The sequence below is a fragment of the Electrona antarctica genome (assembly GCF_951216825.1).
Source record: "Electrona antarctica genome assembly, chromosome: 4".
Taxonomy (NCBI): domain Eukaryota; kingdom Metazoa; phylum Chordata; class Actinopteri; order Myctophiformes; family Myctophidae; genus Electrona; species Electrona antarctica.
Window position 1 is genome coordinate 14,954,699 of NC_136809.1, and position 27,384 is coordinate 14,982,082.

General features: G+C 41.9%; 3 protein-coding genes across 3 annotated transcripts; 2 read left to right on the forward strand and 1 right to left on the reverse strand.

Annotated features, from left to right (window-relative positions):
- Positions 1-1,197: 1,197 nt before the first annotated feature.
- On the reverse strand, positions 1,198-1,584 carry LOC306921684 (nuclear transport factor 2-like; the record flags this gene model as incomplete). Its single annotated transcript, XM_079498930.1, has 1 exon — positions 1,198-1,584. The coding sequence occupies one exon, from the start codon at positions 1,582-1,584 to the stop codon at positions 1,198-1,200; it is 387 nt and encodes a 128-aa protein (XP_079355056.1).
- Positions 1,585-4,863: 3,279 nt separating this feature from the next.
- cbx6a (chromobox homolog 6a) lies at positions 4,864-14,450 on the forward strand. The gene is made up of 5 exons (XM_079500180.1): positions 4,864-4,959; positions 6,436-6,479; positions 6,852-6,917; positions 8,837-8,909; positions 9,198-14,450. Exons 1-5 carry the CDS (start codon positions 4,891-4,893, stop codon positions 10,482-10,484), a joined length of 1,539 nt encoding a protein of 512 aa, XP_079356306.1. The 5' UTR covers positions 4,864-4,890; the 3' UTR covers positions 10,485-14,450.
- Positions 14,451-16,289: 1,839 nt separating this feature from the next.
- On the forward strand, positions 16,290-22,646 carry nptxrb (neuronal pentraxin receptor b; the record flags this gene model as incomplete). Its single annotated transcript, XM_079499371.1, has 6 exons — positions 16,290-16,343; positions 16,681-17,429; positions 18,611-18,989; positions 19,717-19,958; positions 20,536-20,715; positions 22,401-22,646. The coding sequence occupies exons 2-6, from the start codon at positions 16,698-16,700 to the stop codon at positions 22,644-22,646; spliced, it is 1,779 nt and encodes a 592-aa protein (XP_079355497.1). The 5' UTR covers positions 16,290-16,343; positions 16,681-16,697.
- Between the last annotated feature and the right edge of the window lie 4,738 nt (positions 22,647-27,384).

Sequence of the window (27,384 nt, forward strand, 5' to 3'; positions counted from 1 at the left end):
ATAATCCAATAATATAAGGTCTTCACAATGTCTAGTTCTCAAATTCTCAAGTTCACAAAGCCGTTTTGAATTTCCAGATAGACATTCTCTGGTACCAGACTGTATTGCATTATGCTGAAGATATTTCAGTAAATACTGCGAGAGGGGGAGGGAAAAAAGTTTTGCCTTTTTTAACATTTTCTTTTTGCCATTTGCCATGTGTCAGGAATCTTGAGGCGCAAATATCTTTCACATTATTGTGAATATTTTTTTGTCTGAATGTTAAACATTTAGTGAATTCATAATCACAGATCCACCCACCCTCCCACCGATCAGTTCCACACTGATGCCATCAATTACATGACATCATCAACATGATGTCAAAGAACCACATTGGAGCCACACTTACGTTCCTCCCCCTTTCCTTGTGACTTTTAATTAATGCATGCACATAACTGAAACATTGTGATCACATGCCCCAATCAGACATAGGTGGGTGCAGGACGCAGAATCAAAATCAGAAGAATCATCTTTATTGTCACATCAGAGTTTTATAGTAAAAACGGTTAGGTGAAATTCATTTTTGTGCATAGTTCCTATCGTGTTATTTCTAAGAAAGGTATGGCATATGGGGTATGCCAGGCATGCCACCTGGCAGAGATTTGGCCCTGTTGGATGCACCTTTCTAGGTTTTTCTTGTTTTGTTATTTATTATATCTGAGATAACAAAAGACCAATCAACTGGTAAAGTAGTTTTTTTTTGTCTTTACTGTTCAAGTGAAACCTTACATGCTGAATATCTCAATCACTGCTTGATAGGAAGAGGACACCCAAGACTAAGAAACTCGTTTGGGACAGTCTGTCCCGAATACAGCTCATCCTGGTTGAGGAGTTTACGACAAGGATCTTATAGCCTCTCTTGGTGTGCATCCACGCAACTGATACACGCCTCTTTGTCCATCTGGAGTCTCAACAGTAACGACCCTGGGGCCCTTCTCCACTCACCGCTGGTCTCCCCTTGTGTAGCTCCGAGCAAAGTGTCTTTTGGTGCTCGTCAGCCGGTTCCTCTTTTGCTTTCTGCACATCTTGCATCGTGAAGTAGCAACTGGAGAAGCTGACACACTCGATCTGAACCTGGATTTACACCAGTCAATAATATTGCTTTCCTTTTCAACACTGTACCCTCCAAGTCCACTGTGGCCACAGTGAGAGTGTGATTCAGGCAGCATAGTTGTGTAGTGCCAGCCTGAACATATCATTGGTGCACACCCATGCACCGTTAATGTTCTTGAGGATGAAACTCTGGTGGAATCCCATTATGGGGTCTTCATCTGCTTTTATCTGTCCTACAACCATACTCATGATGGAGTTGTCTGGGGTTGGCTGGTGGTCCTGCGCTGTTATACTGTGGGCAATGTTTCCGAAGGAGAGACTGGAAAGCTTTTGGACGATTTCTGCTTTTCCCTGGAACTGCAGTCCCTCCCATGTAAGGCATGATGAATCGATATACATTGATCCTAGTTGCGGTCTGTCAGTGTCAAACAAGTGGTAGTAGTTTTCCACAAAACTAGATCCTACCTGCTCCCAAACAGGCTTGTCCCCCATATTTGACTCACAGAGCAACACACACTAGTCAAAAACCTTAGGCCTGTTTCTTAACACACAACAATGCTGAGTGACAAGTGCCATATGAAATGTGTGCTATATACCATAGAATCTCTGACATCATCAATATGTCATCATACTTGAGTAAATTGACATAACAATATGGAGTTCCGCACATGTCCTGCATGTGCAGAATTATGTACAGTGTAAACCTAACCTATAGGCAAAAATAAGAGTTTAACAAAATAAGGCGATAAGATAAAAGAAGGCTTTAAAAAGAAAATACTGTTTCCAAATTCCAGCCCAACACAAACACATCCCAACCTGTCCAGTGGAGCCTACCAAAAGACAATGACCTGACTATTAAAGCTAATCTGTATGATTCATGACCAATGACAATTACATTGAGTTAACAATATGGAGTTCCGCACATGTCCTGCATGTGCAGAATTATGTACAGTGTAAACCTAACCTATAGGCAAAAATAAGAGTTTAACAAAATAAGGCGATAAGATAAAAGAAGGCTTTAAAAAGAAAATACTGTTTCCAAATTCCAGCCCAACACAAACACATCCCAACCTGTCCAGTGGAGCCTACCAAAAGACAATGACCTGACTATTAAAGCTAATCTGTATGATTCATGACCAATGACAATTACATTGAGTTAAAGGAATGACACTAATTCAAATACAATTTCTGAATGCCCGTTCTTTCACGGGCATCCAGACATTTTACATGTGTCATAAATGACAACTGAATTTATGTGTTATATAAAAGCCCCGAGCTGAATTAAAACAGTTGCACTGTGTTTGGAAAAGCCGATTTGCTTGTCCACATATGACGTAAATTCTCCATTCATTGTCAATGGCATTTAATGTTTGTGTTACCACAAAAAGCTGATTTGTTCAGACACATATGACTTTCCTTGTCAATGGCAAATGTGACACGAGTTAAGGACAAAAAGCTGTACAGTATATAGCAGGGGCTAGCGCCCCTCTAAAACCACTGACAGTATGCAGACATAGGCCAAGTATCAGGCAGGCTCCTGACAGGGAGCACTCTCACTGACATCTCTCAAAGAGCTACCTGGTATTGACTCATTCTCTCCACCAGGCCGAATTCTTAAATGCCACCACCAGGACAGTCTGGCAATTCTGGCAGATGCCAGAAGGCTGAACCAAAACAAAAACAAAAAGTAATACAAAATGACATAGTAGCATCTTTGGGCCATCTTTGGGTCGGTGAAAACCACAAATGCCAGGGCTGATTTTCTGTGCCAGTCCGTGCCTGGCCACCACATTACTTCACTCAGTTCACTGCACCTCCCTTACACAGATGTTTTTGGGCTCTGCCTGGGCTCTGAGCAACGGCATGTGACATGAGAAACAGTCTATACAGTCAGTAGGCCTGTATAGAAAATGAATCAATAGGTTGTTGTTTTTCTTTTTCCACTGGGAAAATGCCCAATTACCAGTTCAGCACTGGGTCAAGGTCAAATGAAAATGTATAGGCTAATTTCATCAAATATTTGTCTCCACCAGGCCAAAGGCTTGGGGAGAGAGTATGTTTTGCACTCCGTCCATCAGTGTGTGCGTGCGCGTGTGCGTGCGTCCGTCCGTCTTTCCTACTAGGCTGAGGAATACATCCCACCCTTTTCACATTGGCCTGTTATAGCGCCACCAACAGGTGGATTTTTGCAAAACACATTTTTGGAACACAATTCCTCAAATCATCCAATTGCCATCAAAGGCGTAAGAGGAAATGGCACCCTTTTCTCATTGTTATGTATTGTAACTTGTATAGGCACAAGTCTTATGTACATATTGGTAAGCCGGGCCAGGACAAAAGAGGTGTTAAGGTGCGTTCAGACTTGGATGGTTAGAGCGACGCGATTACATACAAAGTCAATGCAAAGACGAGAATTGGGCGAACGGGCGCGGCACGACCTGGCGCAGTACAAACGGGACGAACCGACTAGGCGAATATACTGTACATATTCAGGTCTAATTCCTCATGGGGGCTCGAGCCCCGCTGCCCCCACAGAGTCTACGTCACTGCTCAGAGATGCTATGAGTGATCTGGCTCTGCATTTCCTCAACAAAATGATGAAAATTGTTGCAAAAAACAAACAAACAAAAAAACATGTTAATGTTACTCCTAAACATTTTGCCAAACATCACACACAGTCCGATCCTCCTGGTACCCAGAAGGTAAAAAGTGCCCAGAAGGGCACTTTTTCTAGTTTTGTGCTCTTACTGACAGTTCCAGAGACAAAAGGAAATTGGGAGAGAGTCAGTGAGTGGCATGTATCAAAGGTCCAATCAGCTCAGGAATTGAACTCAGGACTTGCATTAGAGTGTTATGCGCCCCCCAACCACCCTGCCATCAGCGCCCCAATCAACCTTGGTGTGAATTGAAAATTGGGTCTTTTAAATTAGATTTTTCAGATTTGCGAAAGGGTGCTATACCTGATTAAAGGTTGCTTCTGCTTTTCTGAGATCTAGATGTACCGGTAGTATAGTATGCCAAGTGCCAACGCAGGCTGCAGCTGATCAACGGTTAACAGAAAAGGGTATTAGAAAACCAGTACGTCTTATTGAAGAGGTCTGGAAAAACTATGCCCTGTGCTGTTTTTAACCGTTAAAAAAATCGTAATAACTCCATCATCGGTTTGCTCTGCCTGCCTGCATCACATCACATGGCTGCATCCTCTGGTGTCAAAAGCCGTTGCCGTTGCTAGGACGACCAGAAGGGGGCTGCCTGACTTCAGCCACGTGACAGACAGCAGCCAGCAGGTTGTGTCTGGTCTGGTCCATGGTTGCTGTGTGTCTGCTGCCTGCGGGGCTGATGTTGGAGAAAGTGCTCTGGTCCTAAGAGTGAGATTAGAATAGAGCACAATAATATTTTATATGCATATTGTCAATATATAACTTTAATCCCTTATTTTTCAAGATGAACACATTCTCATCCATATCATTCCACTTATTCTACTTTAATAACATTTATTTTGAATAATTAGGACCTTTTCCTGAAATGTCCTTGTAGCCTATACCTCTGTGCTGCTGCTTACATTTCTGACTTTTCAATATTCATAAATCAATCAAAAATGATCTTTATATTGCCATTATCTTGACATTAAAGTCTTCGACTATCATACTGCTCAGTCTCAATCGTATTCTATAGTGTTTATAATATTGGTGAATTAATTAAGCGTCTGCGCGCGCGTGCGTGTGTGTGTACGCGCGCGTGTGTGTGTGTGTGTGTGTGTTGTGTTGAACAGACAGAAAGACAAGTCGGGCATGAAAGATGGAGCTCTCGGCGGCCGGTGATCGTGTCTTTGCCGCTGAAGCCATACTCAAACGCCGCGTCAGGAAGGTGAGAGAGGGCAGCCGTCCTGCGTCTTGTGACTGTGTGTGTGCGCAGATGTTCCCCAGGGGTTTTCATCCATGGCACGACTCCAAATGCATGATGAACAAGCATGCATTTATTGTTGAGGCCTTGCAATTGTGTGTGGATGTCTTCATGGTAGCTAAAAGCTAGCAGTCAGGCTAGGCTATCAGTCATGGCTCGTATATGTTGGCATTGGTAGAGCAATAAAAATAGCGACACAAAGAAGGGGCTAGCGAGGAGGGAAACCAGACAACAAGCCATTTAACGGAGGGGCCTTTATATTTGACTGCAAGCTAATGGTAGCTAACGCTGCACATTATTCGGTGTCTTTGACCGTTCCAATTTCCAAATGACAGTAAAGGCGAACACAACATACCCCAGCAGCGGGTTATTCTTTTTTTATTTTTAAAGCAGTTGCTATTAGTGAAAGCACGCTTGCAGATAACAGACATACTGCAGAGTGCAGACACAAGTTTAGCGTCCACTGGCCACATTGGGCAAACTTGCAAAGAGGTCCTTTTCAAAGTTACTTGTAATGTAGCACAGCGGTTCCCAAACTTTTTCATGTCAATTGGGACCCCCATATTGACACTTATTAGACTGCGGACCCCCATTTCAAAATATATGCCAGGGACCCCCATAAGAGAAAAATTTTATTATGTCTCTTTCAGTGATTCTCAACCATTTTAATTTAAAGGACCCCCAGTTTGACATGCATTAGGCTATACGGACCCCCATTTAATGCCATTTCTATCTCTGGGACCCCAATTTATATTGTAAAACTCTGAGAGTGTACAAATGGAACGGGTCCACTTGGTTCCATTCGTACACTCAGAGTTACAGACCCATTAGTGTCCATTTGGTTCGTAACTATCATTTAGCTGGAGACCCCCTGGAACTCCCTCAAGGACCCCTAGGGGTCCCTGCACCCCACTTTGGGAACCACTGATGTAGCACATAATCTGCAAACAATAACTTGTTACCTGCACGATTTACCCTCTTAATTATTTTCTCATCATTTCCATTGTAAGTAACCAACTAGGCCTTCACACAAAGGTAAAAAATAAATGAATAAAAACTCTTGTTTGAAATGTATTTTTAAAATAGGGTGTGCAACACTGTAAAGCAGTTCTCAAACTTTTTCATTTCAACGACTTGAGTTAGGGATTAATTTAATCTCTTAATGGACCTCTGAGAGTCCCTGGACACATAAAATGCATAATTGACCCACATTTGACACTTGACAGATGTGTTGAGAGTGCAAATCCATAGTTGTGTATGGTGAGCACTGCAATTATTATGAATTCATAGCTGAAATGAATACAAAGTTTGGCCAGTGAGTCAGAGTGAAACTTATACCCTGTTCTTGCAGTGTGGATTGTCATTGAATTGTTGTATGTATTTACATTTCTTATTTTCATATTGAGCTATTATGTGTTTTGATAACCCTTTCTCTTACAGGCTAGAGTTGAGTACCTGGTTAAATGGAAAGGATGGGCACTAAAGTAAGTTACTCTTTCAAAAAGTGATAGTACTTAAAAGGTGTTTACTGGGTCTGGAGTCTGTGCTCACTGCTTGGTCTCTTCTTTCTTTTCCCTCTACACCAAAACGTTTTGCCAAAAATAGCTGATCTACAAGCTCACAATGTGTTGCATTGCGATGTGTTGTGAGCTTAGGTCTGCTATTAGGCTATTGCCTAATGTTCCTTCGCCTGTTATGAGTTATAACATGCCTAGAATTTGGATGCTAGGGTTCATGTGGTTAACTTACAGTCTCTGAGACATTTATTGTTTTAAGATAGAACGTTGGTCTGAATAGTCTTCACTGTGTGCGTGTGCGTGCGCGTGTGTGTGACTGTGTGTGTGTGTGCTGTTCAGGCACAGCACCTGGGAGCCAGAAGAAAACATCTTGGATAACAGGCTGATAACGGGCTTTGAACAGAAGTAAGTACAATAATTGTGACTTAGTATAAAACAACAGTTCACAAAAGTTTTATAGACTACTTTTTCTGTATTGTCTTTTATACATTTAGGGCTCTATTTCCGTCACCGCTAAACCCCTTATCCCCCTTTTTTTTTTTTACTATTTTGCAAAACTTTTTTGAATAGTTAAAATGGCCAGTCTACAAGCTCACAACGTGTCAATGTAGATTGGCTAGTTAAACTATTCATAGTGCCCCATCTTGTGCCACCCCTTACCCCTTATGCCTAAACTTATTAGCCATGTTTTACTACTTTGAAAAACATTTAAAAATAGTTCAACTAGCCGATATTTTAAAAGGAAAAATAAGAAGAAGAGGCACATAAGTTTAGGGGTAAGGCAACATATAGCCCATAGGAGCAGACGGGACTTATCTTTTCTAATAACGGTTTACACCTTTTAGAAAACGGGGTGAAATGTTTGAAAAATGCTGATTTATCACACCCCTTGAAGTTGATAGGTCTCTTCAATACTCAGTCTGCCTGTTTACGCTTTTCATACATTGATTGCACTTCCCTTTCGGTCCTCATTCACTGTGCCCTTGTTAACGAGCACATTGTTACTGAAATGCCTTTTGTCTACTGCCAAGCCACTTGAAAGCATCTCACTGGAAAGAAGAGATGTTTACAGGAAACCATAATGGTCACATCAGGACAGAGTATCTGGGTCTGTTCAGACTCGAGGCTTCAAAAACTCTTCTCAAACTGACACAGAGGCGCGCACACACACACACACACACACACACACACACACACACACACACACACACACACACACACACACACACATCATCATCATATCCTTATGTCACATTTTAATCTCACCCTCATTACAAGGCCTGTTTTCAGTTGAAAATGTGTTTCTTAGTTTCATTGGACTGTAAATAATTGGACCCAAAAGGTAGCAGAGTTCATTGTTCATCTCATTTGATTGACTTGCTATGCATCCCATGTCTACAATGATTATAAGCATACTTATAATGCATTATAATCTGCATATAACACTGTATCATATTTAATAAGAACTCATACATTGTGCTTTATAACAATTGTCATGACACATTTCTAAGCATTCTATGATGACCTGGTCAAGTTTTATTTTACTTACATTATATGAATCTTATAATATATTATGATTGTTTTAGAGCTTTATAGTGCAATTATACATCACTATAAGTCGTCAACTGGTCATTGTGTGCTTTCAGTAAAGTAATTACATTCCTGAAGGTGTATTTATTTTTATTTTATTTGTTTATTTAGACGGGACAGAGCATATTAATGAACAGTACATTAAAAATGTAGCGTAAATACACTGGATTTAGCAGAGATGCTATTTTCCATCCGTAACATAAATGTTGTGTTGTTCTTGTGGTGTTCTTGCTTAAATTGAATTAAATCTATGTAAAGCGCCTTGGATAAAGGCCCTATATAAATGCACCATTACCAAAAGATCAAGTCCGTGAGTGACCAGTAATTTTGAAGTATTATAATACTTGACTTTATGTCATTATAAGAGGCTTATAATGTGTTTATGATTGCATTATGAGTATTTGTCATTGCTTATAAGCAGATTACATTGCAAGTATGTCTGACCTTGTAAGTCATTATAGAATGCTTTATATATATTATATATATATATAAAATATAGTCATGATTATTGAGATACGAGTGCTTATAACAACTATAATTATACAGTGGTATAAGCAGATTATAAATAAATGCATTATAGACATGGGATGCTTAGTGTTGCCTTTATCTCACTAGGATACATTCTATGAACGGTCCTTTCATCACAGACCAAGTTGAGAAAAGTTCTAATTGGAAAAGAAAGTGTTTTTTCTGACTTGCAGTATACGTTTTCTTTTCCTTTGTTCCTTTTTCAGGGAGCGGGAGAGGGAAATTCACGGGCCAAAGAAACGGGGGCCAAAACCCAAAAATGTTGTCATAAACGTCAAGGTATTGTTCAGAACTCACCTGTATTTATTTGCATTTCTAATCTTTATCTATTCAGAGGAGGGTTTTGTTGAACACACCAATATTTTTATGCACCACCCTGCATGACAATACTATCGTTGTTGTGGTCAGGCTAAAACAAACAAACAAAATTGTGAACAATAGATCTTTACATTGAGGATCTACTCATTATCTATATTAGTATATAGTTATATATAAGTATTTATATTCTTTTATTTTTAATTTAAACTAGTTTACCTTCCCTAATTGTTAACTTTGTGTCCTCTCCAGGCTCGTTCCCAGAAAGGAGAGACCAGCTCTCAGTCCACAAATCCCCGTCGGACTAAAGCACGCTCCTCTTCGACCGCATCCATCCAACCAATGCCCTCTGCCTCTTCTTCTTCCTCCTCAGTTGTGGCACACGCTCCTAAACTCAACTCAACCCTTTCAACCACCCATAAGCTAAAGAAAGACATTCGTCGTTGCCACCGCATGTCCAGGCGTCCTCTCCCCCGTACAGACCCCTTGGCGCCCCCCTTCACCAGCCAAGGTGGCTTTCCCTCTCGCCCACATGTCTCCCCCTTCTCTGAGACCGTCCGCATCCTGAACCGTAGGGTCAAGCCCCGGGAGGTCAAGCGGGGTCGAATCATCCTCAACCTGAAGATTACTGGCAAGCCAGGGAGGGGTGGCGCAGCGAGTGGGGGCAGGAGTGCTTCCGGAGGACGGCAGAACATCCCCTCGCGCAATAGAATCATCGGAAAGAGGACGGGCGAAGCTCCATATAGGCCTTTCCAGCCCCCTGCTAAGTTGCTGGGCTTCCCCATGTACGGGAAACCTTTTGGGATGCAATGTGGAGGCCCTGTGACCTTTGGAACATGCTCCACTGCTCCAGCTACAGGAAGCCCTTCCATCTCCCGGGGTAGGTTTTCTGCTGTCCAACAGCGCCGGTATGCCCCGGGAGGTCCACAGCGCAAACCCAATGCAGAGGCTTCTGTAGCGGAATCACCCTCCAGCCAGAAACCCCAGGACCCTTGTTCTTCCCAGCCAACACCCAGCCAACCTCACTCAGAACCACAAAAGGGCAAAAGCACTCACCAGTCTGCTTCTGCCCCATCAACTGACCAAACCTCAACAGCTTCTGTTTGTCTCCCCTCATGCCCATCCGGCTCTGCCTCTTCCTCCTTGGAGGATGAAGAGGAGGAGGCTGCCCTGGACCATTTGGGGACTTCAGATGGGGGAAAAAAGAAACTGCACAGAAACCCACCTAAATGCCAACCCTCTGCTTCCAAGAACACACAACCCCCACCACCCATCGCTCCTGGCAACCAGAGTTCGACCACCGCTGAGCCCAAAAGGGTTCCTGCCGAGGGGGACCCCAACTGGCATCCAGAAATGGCGCCCAGTTGTCAGGATGTGGTGGTCACGGATGTCACCACCAACCTGGTCACTGTCACCATTAAAGAGTTCCCCTCCCCTGCCTCCGGCCCTGCATCACCCTCTTCCATGCCTGAGAACGGCTCCTCCCCTCCCACCAATAGCCTTTCCTCCCCTGAAGACCCCATCCTCCCCAAGCCATAGAAAGCTGCATTGTTGCGATTTTTATTTCCATTGTCAACACGTCTTGCCAATATTGCCACTTTGGCCCTCTGCCCCCCCTCCTCCCATTACTTGAAGATGTTAAATGAAAGTAGTAATGTAATGTAACTTAACCGCCCAGCCAATGAATGGTAATAAGAACATATTTTTTGAAAACGAAGTGTGTAAATTCAAAAGGGTCAGCTAATATAGCCCTTCCTTTCACATAAATTACCATATTTTGTTCACTTGCACAGCACTGACTCTTTTAGACCGCTTGGGTGGAAGTGGTATTTGATTTCTTTTCAGTTACTTCAGGCATGCTGAGTTTAGCTTGTTTGGTGTAATAGAATTATCCCCAAAGTAAAACCTTATCAAGCACACTTAGTGTAAATGAAAGAGATGGATACTATTTTGATACAGGATTTGCAGTGAAGGCTAGAATTGAAAGCCTTCAGGGTGTTATGCCAATTTCTCCCCATCCCAAGTTCATTGGAGGTCCAACTTATTAATGATAAAAAAAGGTTGTGTTTTTGCACTTAGTTGGACTTATATAGCATCATTACAGAGAGGTATGTACTTACTACATAAAAAACCCTCTTATATGTTAACTTGCTATCATTTCAAGGCCTTTTCTTCTCGCTCTCTTGAACGCACAGGCATATACATATGAATAGTTATTTATATGCACGCACAACAACATTAGAAGCTACAAACAAATGTACAACAACAAAAAACATAAGATTTAACTTATTGCTGTCCTTGCCTTGTTTTCATGCCTGCCTTGTGTTTTTCCGTTTTTTCCTCTCCTTTCTTTTTTACAAAACCCACGCTGGAATGTCTGCCAGGACTCTAAACTGGCCTGCTTTTTAATTGTGAGGAAGTATAAGAATGCAGTGTTGTCTCCCTAACATTTTTGTGGCAGGTAAAACTGTAACTCATCAACTCCTGAAAGACTAGAAGAGCTATGCTGGTAGTCTTTTGGTGATTGATGAGTTCGATTTCATCAGCTACTGGCACTGCACTTCCATAGATTACTGCTATAGACCTTTTGTCTATGGAAGCTCAACAATACAGTATCTAACATTCTGAGCAATGATGAAAGTCTCCTGCCACTGTGGTAGTTGGAGCAAAGCATTTATTTTAATATCCTGCTATGGTCATTGGTGTGTTGCTGACCAGTCCTTAAGCTAACAGTGCATTCTTAGTGAAGGTTAGTCTCTGCTACACAGGGCTCGTGTAGGCTGAGGCTGGCTGGAGATAAAATAGAAATGTATTGTCATGTATTTGTTCTTGACCTCTCACTGAATGTTTGTTATTAAGTAAGGAAGCGGAGAAAATGGTCCCTGTGAACTCCTTGACATTTTGAAAACGAATGGCAATTAAGTATGAATTCAGTTTGGACGGCGCAAATAAGTATTAAGCAGACATCTGATCCAGCGCACTGAACTGCACATTTGATGTAATCATATTGCAGTTTACATATTGCAATTATTGTGTAATGAAGGATACTCTGACAGTGACAGTAATTGGGTTACAGACATAATTGCCTACCCACCATTACTGTACATCAATTTAAATACTGACTGAAATACACTCCAGATATCAAGGTCTGTAAGATGGTATGGAATGTTAGTGAAAAGAACAGTAAGAAAAGTTTCTTGAAACCTTGTGCATTGTAGACAATGTTCACAGAGCTTCAGCTTGTCTTTGGACCACATTTAGTGGAATATCTCCTGTTTTTTGTTGTTGTAGCAGACTTGAGAGGGCATCCTGCACAGATGGGGAAACTCTTGAGTCACTTAACTGCTCTATTATAATCGAAGAAGCGATGTATGATTTCTCATGAAGTAAAAACATAATTTGCTTCAGTAAGGCTGGCAGATATCTTATGCACAATAACCTTGATTTGAAACTGAGAAGACACCCTAGCTAGTTTGTGTGGTCCCCTTGGGGTGTTTAGTGTGTGTGTGTGTGGCATTGGCTATTTCTTCTGATTATATGTAGCAGTGGTACATGGGCAGTTGTTGCTAATATGGCTTCATATCCGTCCCAGTTGTGTCATGATATGTCTTAGTTTTGGATTCAGTGGTGAAAACGTTCTAAAGAGTTTTAAGATGGGAGCTATGAGGTATCCAACAAAATTAGAATAACCTCTGGTATTACTGCCATCCAGGAAACAGACACCAGCCATTGGCCAAATGGCAGATAATTTCTTCCTGTAATCAACTCCGGTTGGTAATCAGCAGTTATCTTTAGGTTAATGTTCACGCAACAGGTGAAATGGGGATAGGTGCTAGACGTTTCATGGGATTTATCAACTATTGTCCCCAGTAGAGAATGTTATTGTTTCCTGCCATAGAACTGAGACCAACCATGCAAGGCAGCATAGGACCCAATGTCCTCCAATCATGGGAAGAAAGAGCAGTGAATTTGCAGAAAATATGCCAGGTGTGCGTTAATGCAGCAATACCATTAGCGTTAAAATGCACCTACCTACACGTATATGGGTTAATTTTTAATGAGTTAAATTAACACTGACCACCATGCTCTCACTGGTGCTCACCATACTGTACCATGCAGTACAGTATTCAATTGGTTAGAAATATTGTCCTTTTACTAAAAGTTCTCTTCGACAAGATACAGAACTGCTCCCCTATTGCAAATTATGAAATGTGCCAGATAAATTGCCTGCAAATGTAACATTGTTAAACTGTTTGAAATGTTAGCCTCTTGATCTACCTGGAAACCTACTGTACATCAAGTTCACCTGAAGTACTTGATGTAGAAGTACAGTTATATAATATAACGTAAAAACTAAAAGTAAACCCAGACTCATGACGATCTCTGGTGCTACCCCTGACTCCCACCATGCCCTTTGTCGGGTGTTCCTCTTTTACAATATTTCAAACCTTCCGCATGTTGCCTTACAGCTGCTCTCTTCATCCCAACTTCACACCAGGTGACGTCGTCATCGTCCTACTCATTTCCATACTTCCGTAAATCTGCCGTCACTTGACATTTAGAGTGCAAAGATACATTGGCACAAACTGCAATATTGTAGGGACTTATTTGAATTACACTTGTCGTCGTCACCTCGCGCGCAAGGCGTTCAGTAACACCTGAGTGCTTCGTGCATACTGTAGAACTCCATGTTCCTCTGAGCACATGATGAAGCTGTCGTGTTCTCCTGTCATGTACTGTAGAATTGTAGTTGTTGTCAAAACTGTATCATACTCTCAATGACTACATATGCTGTATTGTAAACATTTTGAATGGTGTAGAGGATACTCTAGTCTTTCATTTTGTAGTACCAGTGTAAGGATATGGCGTATTAGGTTACCTGGCAATGATTTCAATAGTAAATAGCATAGTTTTTTTTGTCCCTCTCTTCCTGTTTTACGGGGTAGCACAACTCGACTTAGTGGCCTATCTTTGTACCAAATGGGGCTCTTGATTATTTTGTTTTTCCCCATTTAATTGTGATTTTAAATTTGAGGCGTAATTTCAAGGTGCTAAATGCGGCACTCGTTGAAAATAAGAAAAAAGAGAGGTTAAAAAGCTAGGATGAAGTTTCAATGAAATTAATTGATTTCTTTGTACTGTATATTATATTAATAATTTTTTGAATTGTGCATAATGTTAATGTGATGCTTTTTGAGTGCCATTGTTTATTTGTTTTTATTTTTTATTAGTCCAATATGGGTTTGATGGATGGGAAGCCCCAGTTGAAGAACTTATGTGTAAGACTGCAGTTGTGTGTCGTAAATGGTAATATGAATAATGTAAATGTGTTGATGGCAATGATGACGACGATGATAATGATGACGTGTAATGTATCTGAACTTCTGAAGCATGTTTTGCAAACCCTTATTGTACAGGTTATGTATTCAGTGTCATGTTACCTGTTACAGTTGCTTTTTGTGTGTTTCTTGTACAAGGCTTTTAATTAAAAGTGCTTCAAAAAGTAATTTGCTTGTGTGTTTTTGTCCTTACATTTAATTGTATTATGTATTAACATAACATTCTGAAACCTCTGTCATGATACATCACCAAGGACTATTTTTAATCCATGTTGCCACATACCCTTATTGCCATTCAGCTTGCTGGAATATTGTCATTCTATATTTGAATAAGAATCGATCAATCAAATATATATATATGATTACATATATAACATATATTTATATATGTTTGTAAATACATAAAATATGCAATTATAATCCATATATAATGGATAAAGCCTTGGCCTGGAAGAGAGGTCATCAAGTGGACTTGTCTCTTTTGGTGGTGAATAGCTGCAGTCTCCTAATATTCCACATGATGGTGCTGTGAGCCTGTTCAGACCAAAGGCTCAGACCGTAGCGCACCGTTGAGAAAGATTCATAGGGCAAAGCAAATAGGCCTATATTGCTTAGGTTTCCATAGCTTGGAGTTTATTTTTAATGTGAAAAGGAAGTCAGATCAAAATGTACTTCACTGCATTTCCTGAATGAACAATGACTTGAATGCTGAACGAACCTTCAGACCTGAACAAAAAAGGACACACCCACATTTCAAATGTGGGTTTCCTATATATGTGATATGAAAATATTCGAGAACCACTGGCCAAGATAATCCCATTTTATTAAAAGTTTTCAAAATGTTATTTTTGTATATGCTGCATCACATTAAGAAAATACATTGAGATGTGTATGACAGTCTTTGACAGACAGTCGATATCTTATTAATAAAATGCATGATGCATTTATATAGTGCCTTTATCCAAGGCTCTTTGCATAGATTGTGCATTATACAATCACCCATTCACACACACATTCATACACTGATGGCGTAGGAAACCATGCAAGGCACATTAGGGGTTCAGTCTTGCTTAAGGAGACTTCGACACAAACTCTGGGGGAGCCCAGGATCGAACTGGGAAGATTCCGGTTCCCAAGCGTGTATGATAGACATTAGATATCTTAATAATAATAAACTTTGAGACGTGTATAGACAGTAGGCTATAGATATCTTATAATGAATTGATTCAGTGCTGTCCCTCAGAGTGGTCTTTTCTTGACTCCATATTAGGGATGGGACGCTATATGAGACTTTATTGTCATAATTATTGTGGCCAAAATCATTGTGATTTACAATATTAAAGCAATAAATCAAAATATGGTTAAAAACCTCTTAACATGTCGCTTCAATGCCCCAGCATCCATATTCTGAACATTTGCCAACATTTCACAACATAACCAAAGCCTTAATTGCGAGCTTGTATACATCTGCTATCTTTGTGAAGACATTTGGTGAAAGCAGTCCAATTAAGTACAGACCCCTCAGGTCCAATCATGAGACAAAGGACAATTTCACAATTAAATATAATCTGAGTCTGCAGGATAAATATTATGTCCCATCCCTATACTCTATATAACTGTCTCTGGTTCATGTCTCATGTCTCTGTCTCATTGTCTCAATTGTCTCATTTCACCCTGTCCCTGTCTCTCTCTCTCTCTCTCTCTCTCTCTCTCTCTCTCTCTCTCTCTCTCTCTCCCTCTCTCTCTCTCATCACTAGTGTACACACCACCGTCCTGCTCTCTCTCTCTCTCTCTCTCTCTCTCTCTCTCTCTCTCTCTCTCTCACCACTAGTGTACACACCACCGTCCTGTTCGTGACTGGCGCATGCCCACAGCCTCTCTCTCTCCCCATCCATCCCCATAGTAACGCGGGGAGGAGGAGAGCAGCTTAGCAACACGGAGAGGAGAGCGACCTTCTATCAGCACATCCCTGGTGGTACACTGGTGCTCTCATCAATTTTATATGCTGGGCGGAAAAAAACAGCAAGGCGTCTGACATACGACGGTGATTTTTCTTTAGGTAAGTAAGTACCTATTTGTTTTTGTTTGTTTGTTTGCTTTTTCGTGGAACATATTGCCAATAGGTAGCCTAATGCTAGTCCTATAAGATTAGACAACTAGCCTATAGACAATAGAGCTAATCACGTTAACAATGTCTCGTTTGTGGTTGCAATGCGATCGATAGATATTACCTCATGGCTTGTTGTATATACAGATTTAAATACTAAACGAAATCATTTTTTTAAACTTGTGTGTACAGTAGCCTATAGGCCTACTAGCCTATACCTGCTTCTCTTTTGTCTTCTTTTAGCGAAAAGATTCTAATCTATTTGACCGATCTCCTCCTTAATATATAGCAATAATAATTGCTGCTATGAAGTTCGTCGTGGTTCTCGTGGCCGCAGGCACCCTGGCCTTCCTCGGCGTGGTAATCTGCATCATAGCCAGCGTGTATCCTCGTAAACACGCTACGCTTCTGAGCGACAACGGCACTCTCACCGCTGAGAGCCTGGGGCTCGACCCTCTGGCCACGGCATCTGTAGCCCACGCTGGGCCGCTGGGCGCTCTCCATGGTGCTGAATCCTACGACAGAGGAAACGGTCTGGGAATCGACTTGGAGGTCCCCACTCTGAACGCGTTCAGCCCGGGCGAGGTAACAGGTGGCGGAGCAGCACCCAAACAGTTCAGCTTCAATCGACTGATTTGCACTCCCGTACCAGTCGGGGATTGCAGCAGGCGACAGAAACAGCAGCAGGCGCAGGCAGATGAGCCGTACGGGGCCGGAGGAGACGATCAAGACTGGACTTACCTCCGAACGACCGCGGGGGAGCTCCGCCACATGGTCCTCCAGCAGAACGACCAGATCCTCATGGACCAGAGGACCATCCGGGAGCTCACGGGGAAGCTGACGGAGTGTGAGAGTGGCCTGGACGAGGACATGAACGTCCCGGAGCGCAGCGTCGGAGTCTGGACCGGCAACCGTCGTCTCATGGCCGGGGATGAAGTCAGCTCGTCGGCAGCAGCGCATCAGCTGCAGACGGCGCGGGCCGTAGAGGAGCTGGAAAGGGCCATAATGGACTTGAAGGACCGCATTGAGAAACTTGAGGTAGGGAAATGATCTATTGCCTATTAACCACTTAAACCCCATATGGTTGAGTGCAGTCCCTATGGCTCTATAGTGTCTTTTCTGTTTTCTGTCATAAAAAAGAAAGAAAAAGTGTAACGCGTTGTGAGCTTGCCTACACTACATGATCCAGGCTATAAATCTCTCGTGCAATTTCAAAAGTACTGTTGGCCAAATTGGATATTTCTGCAATAGCCAGTCTGTACTTGACTTGAATTATGGGTCCTATTAATGAAATGAAATATCCCTCAAATTGTCTTATTATAATTTTATTTTACTGTAGCCTATATAGGCCACCATAATAGCAATGGCATTATTCAGTGTTGAGATTGCATCCCTATACACAGCAAAATCTTATTTTATGTGAAAGTGTAAATATTTACACTTAGCTTAGAATTTGACTGTGTATTGTTTTTTATGCCACATGCCTTCCCACCCTGCCACCCACGTTCATCTACTCCCCTGCAAACTCATTTCACATGATGCATGTCTCAAATGCTCTAGCCTCTTTAGTGTCACATCAAGCAGCCTGTGTGAAACCTTTACTTGCAGTGACTAATTTATGGGCTGTTGTAGCTATATGAAGGCGTCTCAGGCCGAAATATTAGTAGCCTACATCATAAACTCACAACGCATGCACCACACGTCGTGAGCTGAGCTTGCAATGTTTGGAGCGTGACACCGCCCGGCACGCAAGTGAATAAAAGATGAAGCTTGGTGGACAGTAGAGAGAGATGGTGCGTTCACATGGGCAGATGTAAAAGATGCAAAGATGCAAAGCTACACAGTGTATTTGTAGCTGTTGTAGCTTTTGCAGCAGCTACAAGTGTCGGATTTGCTTCGTAGCTTCACGTCGTTGGCTTCCATTGACAATGAATGGTATAGACTGCGTCTTTGCGTCTGCCTGTTTGAACACAACAAGAGAGACACCCCTGAGAGCTGGGTGGTGGGTGTCTCTCTCTCACACACACACACACACACACACACACACACACACACACACACACACACACACACACACACACACACACACACACACACACACTCCAGATTTATTTTTAAAATAATCTATTTATTATTTCTATGTTACTTATTTATTATCTTTGGTTTATTATATTCTTTTTACCTATAGTGTCACCCCTTCACTGTCTTATCACTTACAGGCAGAGATAGGCCCTGCTATACTGAACCTTACCGCCGACACATCCGTGAGTGCTAGCGGCGGCAGCAGCAGCGCAGGCGGCGCTAATGCCAAGCCGCCACCCCCATCTGGCGGCGCTCCCTCCCGCCCTGCTGTGGCACCCGCGGGTGCAGGGCGCCGTCCCGCCTCTCCAGGTGGCAAGCCTCCCTCCCACGGCGGATCCCCGGGGAGAGTCAAGGGCACGTGGCGAGTGGAGGACCTGGAGGGAGAGCTGGAGAGAAAGATCAAGATGCTGGAGAAGGAGCGTCAGACTATGAAGAAGGAGAACCAGCAGGGCCAGCACGAGAGGATCGACCAGGGCCTCGGCACGGTCAACCACCACGGGACAGAGCTCGATCACAGTGAGTCCACAGACCGACAGTGCTGGAAAAAGTACTCAAATGTACTAATCTTATAAGTCAAAAGTATCAATACTGCAATATAGAAATACTCCGTTACAAGTAAAAGTCCGGCATTCAAAATGTACTTGGGTAAAAGTACAAAAGTATTGGCATCAAAATGGACTTAAAGTACTACAAGTAAAAGTACTCAATATGCGGAATGTGCCATTTCAATCTTTTGAAAATAGCAGATCTACAAGTTCACAATGCGTCGCACGGTCGCATCATCGCAAAGATGAGGAGGAGGTTGAAGGGCCTTGTTTGAGAGAGGGAGGGAATGGATGAAGAGGGTAGATCGGACGCATGATTGTGTCAAATAACTTTGAGATGAAATAGTTATAATGATACAGTACATGACTTGTATAACACTTTTAAAATGGTGCATTTATATAGCGCCTTTATCCAAGGCGCTTTACAGAGATTGTGCATTACATTCACCCATTCACACACACAATCATATACGTTGTTGTATGACAAGCAGTGAAAATAGCTGATCTTCAAGCTCACAACGTATTCCAATGTGGCAGGCTGTGTGACCATGTAGATCTTGTTTGCTGATTTTGAACAAAAATAAATTATGTATTTATTTTGTACCAAAATCCAGACGCCAGGGTTAGAGTGGTAAACCTTCAACTACAAACATTTATCAAAAATTCTTGTGTGGTCCTCTCCCTGTCTTCACTCACAGCCTCGACAGAGCCGTCGTTCCCTGATGGCTTCGTCCTGTCCTTCCCCATGCGTACCAACTACATGTACGGTGTGGTCAGGAAAGAAATGCCTGAGATGTATGCCTTCACCGCCTGTGTGTGGCTCAAGGCCAAGGAGGGGGGCATCGGAACCCCTTTCTCCTACTCAGTGGCAGGACAGCCCAATGAACTGGTGCTGCTACAGGGGGTACATAACCCTGTGGAGCTGCTCATCAACGACAAGGTAAATGGTCATGGAAAACAAGGATTATGAGTTTATTTTACTGTGGAGACAGTGGAATATAGATGAGTTTATTCTACTGTGGAGACAGTGGAATATAGATGAGTTTATTCTACTGTGGAGACAGTGGAATATAGATGAGTTTATTCTACTGTGGAGACAGTGAAATATAGATGAGTTTATTCTACTGTGGAAACAGTGAAATATAGATGAGTTTATTCTACAGTGGAGACAGTGGAATATAGATGAGTTTATTCTACTGTGGAGACAGTGGAATATAGATGAGTTTATTCTACTGTGGAGACAGTGAAATATAGATGAGTTTATTCTACTGTGGAGACAGTGGAATATAGATGAGTTTATTCTACTGTGGAGACAGTGGAATATAGATGAGTTTATTCTACTGTGGAGACAGTGGAATATAGATAAGTGCATCAGTCAAATTACCAAAAATGTAATTAATTTAAAGAATAGACAAACCATCTGGCCAACTCAACATTATCAATGCTGTACTAACTTGTTAGACACGGTTGACCTGCAGAGATGCCCTCGGTACCACTGTGTTTTCTGTCCTTTATAGGTTGCACAGCTGCCACTCTCCTTGCCACAGGATGAATGGCAACACATCTGTGTGAGCTGGACCCTGAGGGACGGCGTGTGGAAGGCATATCAAGGGGGGAAGATGAAGGGCCGGGGAGAGGGACTCGCTGCCTGGCACCCCATCAAGCCTGGGGGAGTACTAATACTGGGCCAGGAACAGGTGAGACAGATGGAAGGATAGAAGAGGTTTAATATCTTGTACTCTGATATGCTGGGTGGTGGAGCAGGAGGTTTGATAGAGTGGCAGAATCATAAGCAGGGTAAGGCAATTCAAAGTGCTTTAAAACATGAAGCAAAGGAAAAACATATGTATATAAAAGGACATTTGAATTCAGTAAAAAGGAATAAAATAAAATAAAATAAAAAACATTTAACACCCATCTAATAGGAAACACCTATTCGGAACACAGATAAAGAAACAAAAACACACACAATATATACTGACATTGTACAAATATATCTTTTTTTAAGTGGGATTTAAGTGGCCGACATTTAAGTGGGATTTAACAGAACTGAGAGTTTCAGCTGACCTGCAGTTTTCAGGGAGTTTGTTCCAGATACATGATCTGCATAAAAACTGAATGCTGCTTCTCCACATTTAGTTTTTAAGAGAAGCTATAGATAGACAGAGATAGACATTTCTCATTTCTGTCCTAGACTGTCTAAAGTCTAGAGACTATGGGCAGTATTATGTGTGTCTTAAGTACCAGGTCTTATGACTTAACTTAAGACCTGGAGGCGTGGTCAATGCTGTTTTGGCCACTCAGAATAGCCAAGACTGGAGAGAATAACGGGCATACACATTCCTTTTTCACCCAGTCTGTTCATTCTGGGGGATCCTGCCACATTGAGGCATGTTGCTCCTCCTTTAGCTGAATGGATACAAACGGCCATTATGTCAGGTAGGAGGCTGTTGGTCAAGGACTGGAAGGCTCCATCTGCAACTGCTCCATCCCTCTGGGATGCATCGATGGGACTATTGGCCGCTTACGAGCGACTGTCATACAGGCTGCTCAATAGGATGGACGACTATGACTTAAAATGGGCCTTTTACCATATGCACGTATCAGGACTCTGGCTCTGAGTGAGAGCTCTGAGTGAGCTCTGAACGGGCTGCAACTTTAGATAAATACACTGAAGGAATATGTCTGGAATTGGGGCTGGGGTGGACTGCGGGATATTTCTGTGCATCTCTGTTATATTGTTTTGTTTTGTTTTGTTATATGTTTGTTTTGTTATGCATTTATTTTGTTGTGTTTTGTCTATGTCTATGTCAGTTTCATATACAAAAGAAATTTAATAAAGTACAAATCATAAAAAAAGAATAGCCAAATGGCATTGATCACGCCTCCAGGTCTTAAGTTAGGTGCACCAAGCCTAAGATCAAAAGCATAAAACTGGACAGTGTCTGAGGGATGCTGAAGAGAGAGACATCCAGCATTAATGGCCAAGATTGTCTTGGGCAAATAAACCATCAATAGAAGGACTCACTGCCAGTACACATTTTGAGTCTTTTGGACACATCTGGGACTTATATGGATAACTACTAATAAATACTTTTGGAGCAAAAAAGTGAGAGAAAAAAGAGAAAAAAGAAGAAAAAACATTGGCTAGCAGCTGATTAAGCCTAAAGGTCATTTCACATGGGCATGGTGATTTAATGTGCCTAGTAATTCATTTTCAATGAGACCTGCGTTTTTGTTTTGTTTTCATGCGTGGAGAAGTCTGCGCATAAGAGCAAACCTGTTGTTGATCCAGGCGACAATTATTAGTATTTTTTTCATGTCAACTCCTAAATTTCAAATAACAGGAACTTCTCATTCCTTCCATGTCCTCTCACCCAAGGATACACTAGGTGGACGCTTCGATGCCTCACAGGCCCTGGTGGGGGAGCTCTCCCAGTTCAACCTGTGGGACCGGGTGCTGAAGCCCGCTGAAGTCGCTGCCTTGGCTGACTGCAGTGCCTCCACGCTGGGGAACATCGCACCCTGGACGGACCATGACGTGGATGTCTTTGGAGGAGCCACTAAGGAGTCCCTGGACCCCTGCCATGCTGCGCAAAGAACCAACCTCTCCAGTCCCAAACAGTGATGGAAGACTTCTGTGGGGGGTGAAACAAAGAAGGCAGGTCAGAATGTTCAGGTTTTGTCCTGTTAAGCACTGTTTAGGGAGTTGTCAGAGGGTTTCTTTGGAAAGATGAGGTAATGGTAATTAGGAGCAGTGTAGATGTTTTTCTTTCACTTGATGTCCAGTCCACAGTACACTCGTGTTTATGTCTGTAATTGGATTCAGTGAGGCTTGTGCTCGCTGCAGCCATGAATTCACTTTAACCAAGAGAGCATTGGTGGATCAACCTCTGGCATGCATTGAATGTGTTAAGTAACAGGAACCTGAAGGTGCATTATGTAATTGCGGTTTTAAAGGTTCTTGTTCATACATAATGCCTTTTGTTTTGGCCAATAACATTTTAGCCAACCAATCTTTTGGTTGTCAACGGAGGGTTTTCATGCCATAAAGAGTTGTTAGAGAATTTATCGTTAATGATGGAATTTTGTAAACGAGTTTCTTAACTGAAAGTGACGTAGAATCCTGTTTTTTTCTGTCCATTTGCCTGTGTTTCACATCGAAAGATGATTAGATTTTTGAGGTGCCATGTTATTTCAGTTTTAATACTCTGTAATGAAAAACAAATTGATTTTTTGTTTGTACTTGTTTCTGTACTGCACAGTTTTGTTGCGCAATGTTTTGTATGATGCATATCATATTGATTTCTTAAAGCAATTAAATGTGTCATTTGTGTACAAATGTATTTCTGCTACTGTTGTTCTGTGCCAGACGTTTTGCCCTGCTTCAGCTCACATACTTTCTATGGTGTAAGTTGCAATATTGTTATCGTTTGAAACTTGTGCCAATTAATTGACCTACTGTAGAAGCATCAGAGCATCAATCAGGCATTGAAAGCATTAACAATTTGGGTACGTTTGGTTGATTTTAGACCTGCTATGTTATGAATGTAAACCTGATGGAATGTCATTGTATTTGCATGAATGTATTTGCAGTGATGAAGTCAAATTTCCTATCACCAAATATCTTCACAAAAAGGCATACATTCTTTATACACGGTGCTTACTGTACCTGTACCTAACAGTATATGAACGTGTCTTGGCATATTGTATCCTCACAGAATACCTCATAGGTCTATGTAATGTCAAATGGTCTTGGAGAAGTACATAGTGTCGATGGAGGTCAGTAGAATTGTGTACACCGCTATGTGCTCTCGTGTAGCTTGCCATATCAGCACCATAAACCATTTACTTTTTGCTGTAAAGTGCCTGCCTGGGTTCACCTGCCCAATTTCAGCTATCGTCTTCTTCTTCTTCTTCTTCTTCTTCTTCTTCTTCTTCTTCTTCTTCTTCTTCTTCTTCTTCTTCTTCTTCTTCTTCTTCTTCTTCTTCTCCTCCTCCCCCTCTGTGTCTTTGTCTCTCTCTCTCGTTTCTCGCTCTTGGTTATGACGTGAAATACTTATTTACACCTCCATGAATTGTCTATGATATTGTCAAATATGTGAATGGAAAAAACATTTATGTTATGGCAAAGAGTATTAAAATAATATTAAAAACATCTTTGTGTGTGTGTGTGTGTGTGTGTGTGTGTGTGTGTGTGTGTGTGTGTGTGTGTGTGTGTGTGTGCGTGTGCATGTGCATGTGCATGTGTGCGTGCGTGCGATCCATGCCATGGATCCAAGATCCATAGTGTCGATCATGTTCTGTTAATATGAGGTTTAGTCTAATAATTCAATCAGTCACTCTCTTTCCATCAGTCATGATAATCACCTTTGGTTCATCATAAAGAGCAGCAGCATCACATGGGGTCTTCTTAATCCCCTTCCTCAACCACTATACTATCTCTCTTTGTCTGCTGTTGAATAATTGATACCTCATAATAACCTTTCACTCAGGCACAAGTTATAGAACTCTCTCGACTCCACATGCACACATAATTTTCTCTCTCTCTGAACACTGACATACAGTGCACATCAAAACCGTCTTTTCCCCTTCCCCATTCATCCTAGTTAACTCACAAATCCACTCTTGTCAGCTCGATCAATCAAGCATCATCATCAAACCCTCTGTAGCAACCATTCATGTTCTCTCTCAATCAATTATTGAGCTCCAGCTCCAGTTTATCTATTTCTGACTTTCAGCGAGGGCTTCTCTCAAATTCTCTCTGACCTCTGTTTAAGATTCCTCTAATTCCAGCTGGTATTTACCACCATAACCACTGTGTTGAATGTTCTTTTATTTTCCTCCTCTCCATTTTCCCTTCTTTATTTCAATTCACCCTCTGGTCCTTTCCTCTTCTGCAGTGTCTCTCCATCAATCTCTCTTGGGTGCTCTGTATCTTATTGATTTTCCTCTTTCACTTGGAGTAAAGTAAAACAGAGGAATACGCATGTACACAGACAACTGTGGGTCTCAAACACGTGACGTGTCATAACTCAACTGGGTCAAGTTGTAGATCAAAACCCCACTAGCCTTGTGTAGTCCCATTTCATGAAGTAATCATGCTGTGCAGTTAATGACTCACTGTATAACACATGATATACATGAGAGACAGAGAGACCAACAGGGAGGGGCAGCAGACAGACACAGCATAATATGACAAAATGATCAAACTGAATCCCTATATCTTCACTAAAAACAGAGAGAGAGAGAGAGAGAGAGAGAGAGAGAGAGAGAGCAGAGCATGGGGGAGGGGGTGATGGAGAGAGATTATCATGTGATCTGTGATCTGTGATATTTCTCGGATAAGCTATTATAATCCAGAATTTACACCAGATTGTATTGATTACATGGATTGTGTTATACACGTGCAATGTCAGGTGCTGCTGTGTGTGTGTGTGTGTGTGTGTGTGTGTGTGTGCACTTCGTGCGTGCGTGCGTGCGTGCGTGCGTGCGTGCGTGCGTGCGTGCGTGCGTGCGTGCGTGCGTGCGTGCGTGCGTGCGTGCGTGCGTGCGTGCGTGCGTGCGTGCAACAGTCTCCTGCATTTCAATCACATCTCCTGCAGGACCCTTTGTCAGCATTGTCATTTCTCCTGCGTTTGGTATCACATCTATCTAGGCCTAGGTCTATGTTAAGACAATTCTGGGGGAAGACTGCAATCATACAGAGATGTTCACTTAAATAATGAAAGGTTAATATTAAAGATAGGTCTTACATTGCTTCAGGCATCAAATAAATGTCTGGAGGCCTATACTTTTTGCGTTTTAATGGCTGTGGCTGTTTAATAGCCAGTGCTTTGACTGTGAGCTTGACCGTCCTCCGTGTTTCCTCATCCACCATTTGATCCACCTGATCCATTCTGTTTGTGTCTGTGCTTGTGTCACTCATTTTGACATTTCCATTTTCCAACATGTACAATTCACAGCAAGAATACACAGCAGGGGCGCACACAACACCAGCCAACAACCAAACAATAGTCCCCAATGGACCAGCAGTAGCACTTATTCCAACTGTGTTCAAATTCAACCACAGAAGGGATGAACTTAATACAATACAATCGTATTTCTCACTGAAAATGGTGAATTGAAAATGGTGGACCCTCTTAGCGTAATGCTTAATCATGGATCGTCCACAAAGTAACAGTTTTTGTAATGACTTGTGCTTTAATTTAAAATGTACCCATTCTGCATACTGTGAAATCAAATTTTCCATCAATCAATCAATCAATCAATCAATCAATAAATAAATCAATAAATCCAGACATGACATTCTAGTTCTAGACTAGGGCCTGGGTCAAACTGAGATTTGTTTTCCTATAGTGTCCATCAAATGATGTAAAAGGTGATATAGACAAGTTTTAAAACAATTACAAACTTAGAAAAGAAAAGAAAATAAAAGAAAAGAAAAGAAAAGAAAAGAAAAGAAAGGATACTTTTGATTGATTGATTGAAATATTTAACAGTTTGCAGAATTACAGTATATTTCAAGCACAACTCAATACAAAGACTGTTAACTGCGAGTGGACGACCCAATAAAGCATTACACTTGTTTACAAGAGGGTCCACCTTTAGAGACGTACAAATACACTTCTATATAGCCAAAGAACAGAACAGGAATTTATCATAAAGGAGGTGAAAGGGAAAAGAAACATAAACAGTGAGGGTGGGTGGGGGGGTGATTCAGATTTTACGGTGGCCAGTTTCGAATTGCTGCCGTCCGTAGATGCCCTTTGAGAGCGGTTTTGAAGGAGTCAAGGGATTCGCATGTCTTAATGACTGTAGGTATTTAGACAGGTACATGGGTATCTTGGTGGTGTAACGAATCTTGTGGACCAGACCCATTGCAAGATGCTGTACTCTGTCGTCGACCCTAAGCCATTCCAGCCTGTCAAAGTGGGCAGGGGTGAGGTGGGTTCGGGGGGTGAGGCCAAGTAGGAGCCTGACCAGTTTGTTTTGGGAAGTCTGGAGCCTAGTTTTAGGGGCCTTTGAGGTGCTGTGGTACCAAGAGTTGCATGCATAGTCGACAGGACAGGACAGAATGAGACTTGGTAAGAGATAGAAGATTCAAGAATAAATAAATAAGAATACAAGAAGTAAGTAAAATAAAAAAGTCTGGTCTGACTGATTGATGTCAATGAGTGACATCAAGAGGGCAAAGCAATAAAGGCAGCCAGATAACGTTGTAAAGTAAAAGGCTCAATAACAACAGACATACACATGCAATATGTTAATATTGCAAATCAAGGTGATGTCGTGTCTATGACGTTTGAAATCTTGGGGGACCTGTCCCTGTTTGATGGAGAGGTTTACTGTGTGGGTGATGATTG